The 5,979-nt window shown below is 61.6% G+C and overlaps 2 protein-coding genes across 2 annotated transcripts in view; one reads left to right on the forward strand and one right to left on the reverse strand.

Moving 5' to 3' along the window:
• Positions 1–1,180, forward strand: part of SNX8 (sorting nexin 8) — a 50,957-nt gene extending 49,777 nt beyond the window's left edge. The window contains exon 11 of the mRNA XM_007943018.1: positions 1,067–1,180. Within this exon, the coding sequence (XP_007941209.1) occupies positions 1,067–1,180 (114 nt within the window). The remainder of the gene's footprint in view (positions 1–1,066) is intronic.
• A 1,938-nt stretch (positions 1,181–3,118) lies between these two features.
• NUDT1 (nudix hydrolase 1) overlaps positions 3,119–5,979 on the reverse strand; it is an 8,303-nt gene continuing 5,442 nt past the window's right edge. Inside the window, exons 2-3 of the mRNA XM_007943029.1 lie at positions 3,411–3,556; positions 3,119–3,291 (exon numbers count right to left, since the gene is read on the reverse strand). Coding sequence (XP_007941220.1) covers positions 3,119–3,291; positions 3,411–3,556 — 319 coding nt within the window. The remainder of the gene's footprint in view (positions 3,292–3,410; positions 3,557–5,979) is intronic.

Raw genomic sequence — 5,979 nt, forward strand, 5'->3', positions numbered from 1 at the left:
ATGACAGCAGCACGTGACATGACAGCAGGCCGTGAAATGACAGCAGGCCGTGGCGTGACAGCAGGCCGTGACATGACAGCAGGCCATGACAGCAGGCCGTGACATGATAGCAGGCCGTGACGTGACAGCAGCACGTGGCATGACAGCAGGCCATGACAGCAGCACGTGGCATGACAGCAGGCCGTGATGTGACAGCAGGCTGTGGCATGACAGCAGGATGTGACATGACAGCAGGCCGTGGCATGACAGCAGGCCGTGACGTGACAGCAGCACGTGGCATGACAGCAGGCCGTGACGTGACAGCAGCACGTGGCATGACAGCAGGCCGTGGCATGACAGCAGGCCATGACAGCAGGCCGTGACGTGACAGCAGGCCGTGACGTGACAGCAGGCCGTGACATGACAGCAGGCCGTGACGTGACAGCAGCACGTGACGTGACAGCAGCACGTGGCATGACAGCAGGCCATGTCGTCCCCTCCCTCGCCACAGGAAGCTCATCGTTGAGCCTTCGTCGGTCATCACCTCTTACGTTGCATTCTGGTGACCGTGGGCCACCAGCTTGTTCCTGGGCCATACATGGCTCCCGTTGTCACGTGGACCCCAGTGCCTACCACACAGCCTCCTGCGTCCTGGTGCCCGTGGCCTGTGTACTGCTGGCGGCCAGTTCCCGCCTGTTTCTGCTCATTGGCCGGACATCGTCTTGGTGTTTGACCTGCTGCGCCGTCTAGAAGGCTGGGGTGTGCCAGGCTCACAGGCAGTGGTGGGTACGGTCCAGAGGTGACGTCTCCTGACATGTATGCGGGACGCATCTGCACCCTGGTGCTGTTCCTGTTGCCTGTAGCGGGCTGTGAGGGATCCTGCCCTCAGTCAGGAGAGGTGTGAGTGCGTGTGTCTGCCCTTCTTTCGGGAGCTTGGCTTGGCTCATCCTCCTTGCTCTGGAGTTGGGAGCCTGGGGAGGTGTTGTGGCTCAGCGAGGGCTGAGCCCCTGGTGTGGCCTTGCACACAGAATGGCTGTGGGCTGACGCACGCAGATGCCCGTCTCACCCTGCCTCTCTCTCTCCTCAGATGAGCAAGGTGTGGGATGACTTGAAGCCCAAGCTGCACTGCCTGTTTGCTGGACCAAGTGGTGCCCCGACGGTGCCTCAAACCCCCCAGGAGGACCGCCTGCTTCCTCGCTAGTGCCACAGACCCCTGGACCCCACTAAAGCGTGCTTCCAAACGCTGTGTCCGTTTAATTCCACCACCTGGTGTGCTGGGTGGCTGGTGATCTGGGGACAGAGGGGTGGGGTCCCAGCCGTGAGGCCTCGCCTCCCAAGGGCTTGGTGTGCAGCCGCAGAGACTGCTCTGCACGCTGTGCTGTGGGGCTGAGAAGTGCTGGGGCCCTTGGAGAGGGGCGTCTGCCAGCCAGCGTGGGTGGGGGGTGTTCTCAGCACAGGGTGGCTGGGAGAGCTGAGGGTCTGGTTTGGACGTCGCGGCCACTTGGCCTCCAGGGCCCAGCATGCTGAGCAGGTGGGCAGAGGGCTGAGGTCTCGAGGACAGGGCGTCCCCGTGGCCAGGCCTGCATCTGGGTGAGGAGACAGCAGTGTTGACATGGAATTTGTCTGTGCAAGGGCAGTCGGTCGTGCAGACTGCACGCCTGAGGGGGTGGAGACGTGCAAGTGTCCTGTGGGGGAAAGCTGTGAGAACACGTGTGAGCACATCAGCAACACGACAGGGAACAGGGAGACAGGCTGTGACTCACGTGGGACAGGGCAGCTGGGTGCGTGCGGTGTTACCATCCTAGGGATGAGTTCCAGGAGTACCCTGGGCCCATGTGTGTCTGAGTCCCTGCACACGCATGTGGTACAAGATGGAGGGAGCCCAGCCTGTCTGCACCCTGGTGCGCACGCCAGCTGGGCCCTGTGGCCTGTGCTCCCCCTGCTCACAGCGGGGGCTGGCCAGCCTCTCCTGGCTAAGGGTCAGACACTCCTCCTTGAGTGGAGTGGGTCACTTCTGAGACACACAGAGCCTCTCTGTGGCCGGGAGCCTACATCCCTCGCCAGCCCTGCTGAGTCCTGGTGCTCACTGGCAAGGTGAGCCTCTGACACCAGGCCCTTGGTGACTGGGGAGGTGGGACTCCTGCTCACAGCCTCCGTGGCCCTGAGTGTTGGGTGTCCCCAGGGGTGAGCTTGTTCTCACGTGTGCTTTGCTCAGGTGGCTGCTGGGGGGGGGAGGGGAGCACCTGGGCAGGGGTTGCCTGTGCCATGTGCCCAGGGGGACAAGAGCTCTCTGGCTGCACCTTCCTTGTCCCCTCACCCCTGGGGCCAAGCCCCCTTGAAGTCCCAGCTGGTGGCACTCCTTTGAAGCTCAGCACTGCCACGCGGCAGAGGCCATTGGCCCGGCCTGTTTGCCTGCAGTGCTGCTGAAGCCCCGGGCTGGGGGGCTGCCTCGGCCCCTCGGAGGCACGTTACCAGACATGGGGGTCTGTTTCTCCCAGAAAACTGGTGGTTTCCATTGACCCACATTCCGTGGCTCCTGCGAGTAAGCCTGTGTGCACAGCCGTCACACTCCACGTACCTGGGACAGTGCAGTCAGCTGCTAAGTGGCTGTGTGAGCAGGTGGCCTGCTGGGGGCTGGCAGTGAGAACACCCCATTCCCTTGGGCTCGGGAGGGCTGCTTCTGTGCGGCGGAGTCCTGGCTTTGACCTGGGCCTGAGCCATACCTCAGTGTCCTGGAATCTACCAGGGGGAAGTCACAAGCGCAGGGGTGGAGACACTGGAACTGATGGGGCGTCTAGCTGCCCCACGAGCCAGCTGGAGCCCAGCGGTGTGTGTGCCCGCCGCACCCGGCCGTCCCGTGTCACCACTCGCTGGGTGTCTCCTCTGCCCCCACCCTGGGGGTGAGGCCACGGCCCCGCAGCACTCCACAAGCACGCCTGAAGCCCCCGGAGGCAGGTCTGTGCTGGCTCCATGGCCAGCGAAGAAACTTAAAAATCAGGACATTTATTTGACTTTGATCGTGTGCCAAACAAGGAAGATGGACCTGGCCCGGCCCCTGGTCCCATGGACTCTCCCGTGGTGTCCTTTGAGGTTCACTGTGTGCAGCAGGATGACCCTAAGGCTGGTGCCTTCAACGCCCCTAGAACCGGTCCACCTCATGCAGCGCGTGCCCCAGGATGGTGTCCTGGCCTCGGAAGCGGAAGTGCCCCAGGAACTTCTTCTTCTGGAGCAGGAGGGGGAACCAGTAGCTGTCATCCGGCCACATGTCACTGAAGGGGATCTGGTCCAGCTGGAACCACTGCGGGCGCATTTCTGCAGAGGAGAGAACCGCATCTCACGTGAGAAGCATCCAGGTGGGCCCCCGGGTGCTCGGACGCTGCAGCTGGCCCCATGGGTGTCGGTAGCCAGGCCTCGTGACAGGAGAGACTCACCTTCACTCTCCACGGGCGTCCCCTGGACGTGCTCAGTGCAGAAGATGTGCACGTCCATGTGCTCCGGGTTGCCCTCGAACTCGAAGGTGATCTGCCCCACCTTGTGCAGCGTGTCTGCCGTCAGACCGCTTTCCTCCCGCAGCTCCCTGGGGTGGGGGCAGAAGCAGTCAGTCAGGGCAATGGGCCCACAGCCACACGGAATGGGACGGGAGAGGACAGGGTGCAGGGCTTGAAGCCGGGGGGCCAGGGGTGCACAGAGGAGACGCAGGCCGGCCGAGCCCGGGGCTGTCTGCGAGCTCGTCACAGCTGATCTGGCCCTGGGATTCTGGGGTGGGGCCAAGAATCACCCACAGGAGACTGGGGGGCGCGGGTGACTGACGGGTCTCACGGGTTACTGGCGAGCAGGGACCATCGCCCAATTCTCCACTCTGGCTGCCTGTGGCATCTTGGCAGGGGTGGGTCCCCACTCTCCAGGCCCCGCCTGCCTTGTACCCTTTCTCTGACAGCACCAGTCACAGGTTTGTTTGACCTTGTATCTCATTCTGGTTTTGCTGTTGTCGGGAGTGTGCACAGTAGGACACCCACTGCCTCTCCACTCCTGCGCTGGCCGTTCAGCCACACAGCGCCTGTCCTTTGAGCGGTGCCCCCCCCCCACAGCCCCCGCAGAGGTCCCCGCGCACAGACACACACCGGCCCTGACCCTCTGCGTTGCTGCTGTCAGTTTGATCCTGGACGGACAGATCTGAAAAGCGCTCCGTGCTCAGGGCACACGTTCCTACTAGTTTAGCTCAATACTACATGCTCTTAAGAAGCCCCTCATGGGTTTAGCGTCTCCCTCCAGGAGGAGCGGTGGTTTAAACCTGCTCCACCTCGTGCAGGTGCTGGTCACACAGGCCCAGTGCTTTGGGCCTGCCTTGTTGCCCCCACTAGCTAACCCAGCTGTGCTCGGGGTGGTAGGAGCCTTCGTTGGGCGCCTGATTAGACAAGTCCTGGGAGCTGGAGCTGGGCCCTCGGACGCCTGAGTGTGAACAAAAGACCCCGGTGCGAGTGCGAGTTGTACGCTAGTTCATGTACAACCTCAGCTGATCCCTTTAAACTGCGCAGGCGTCGCAGGCAATGTGGAGGTTACCGCCACGAGCTCACCCCCCGGTGAAGCCTGCCAACAGCAGGCATCCCTCCCTCCGGCCTTTCTCCTCCTCCAACTTCCTAGAAGACCGCAAGCGTGACACACGTTCTTCGTGGTCCTGAGTGGCACAGGTAGCTAAGTGCTCGGCCACTCACCGCAAGGTCGGCCGTCGGTGCCTCCCATCAGCACCTGGGAAGAAAGGCCCGAGGACCTGCTGCTGAGCACTCAGCCCCTGGAAACCCCGTGGCGCCGTCCCGCAGGGCGGCTGCGGGTTAGTGTTGACGCGACAGCAGCTGTGTGTTTATTTTCTCCTCACCAATACATAAGCGCGTGCCTGGCTCGCCACACCTTTGCGAGTTCGGTTTCTTAGGCCATATGTTACGTGGGAGCCTTGGTGGCTACGAACGGGGCTGTTTCCCCTTCCTCAGTGCCCTGTCTCTAGGTCTGTTATCTATAAAAACACTCTGATTACGCCCGACGGTTGCTAGTTGTATGTGAAACAATGCTTCTGCTTCGCCGTCCCACTGGAAACCCGAGGTGGGAGCCCTTCCTGAGCCTGTAGTAAAGGGAGAAGGTGCCACTCTGCTCGTCCAAACAAACCAAACCCAAACGCCATTAGCTGAAATGGTCTTACAGTGATGCTCGGCTCTGCCTTGACCTCGACCTGGGGAAGAAATGCTTCCGATTCAGGGAGCCCTGGTGGCGCAGCGGGTGAGCACTCGGCTAATGGAAAGGTGGGTGGGCTGAAACCAGCAGTGGTTGTGGGAAAGACCTGCCCGTCTGTCCCCGTTTAGCACACTCAAGGAAGCTGGGGCAGTTCCACTGTCATGGGGGGGTTGCTGCGAGTCGGAATGGACTTGATGGTGCCCCCCACCAGCCCTGCTGATTCAACAGCAGACCCCAATAATGACTGGGAAGCTGGAGTTTACGGAGATGACTGATTAAAGTCAGACTTCCCCTGGAAAATGGTGTGTGTATTTTCATTTGGGGGGTGTAAGCGGCTGTCCAGTTAAGTGCAGTGGCCGTTCTTGGTGGGTGCTCACTGCCTCTCTGGCGGTGGCCGGTGGAGCCTGTTCCTGAAAGGCCCATATACTGATGACGTTCTCTGACTACTTGTCATCTCCCCCGAGTATGGGCCAGTGTATGAGAAATACCAGTGATCCCCTGGGTGCCCCAGTGGAGACGTTAAGACAGTGGTGACCGTGTGTGGCTGTGCTAAGTGTCTGCCACGCTGCTGTGACGTTCAGTTCCCGGGTGGCAGAGGGAACAGGACAAGGCATCAACTCAGCGGAAACACGGAGCAGCCATGTGTGGCCGTGGGGGAGGTGGGCGCAGCCTGGCAGGTCTGCTTCCCGGCCTGGGCAGCTGTGTCACTCAGCTGTGGGACTCAGGCTGTCCTCCCCCTGGTGGGGCCTTGTGCCCTGGTTCTTTGGAAAGACAGCT

This window comes from Orycteropus afer, unplaced genomic scaffold, assembly GCF_000298275.1.
Source record: "Orycteropus afer afer isolate SDZICR_OR568_19922 unplaced genomic scaffold, OryAfe1.0 scaffold00006, whole genome shotgun sequence".
Taxonomy (NCBI): Eukaryota; Metazoa; Chordata; class Mammalia; order Tubulidentata; family Orycteropodidae; genus Orycteropus; species Orycteropus afer.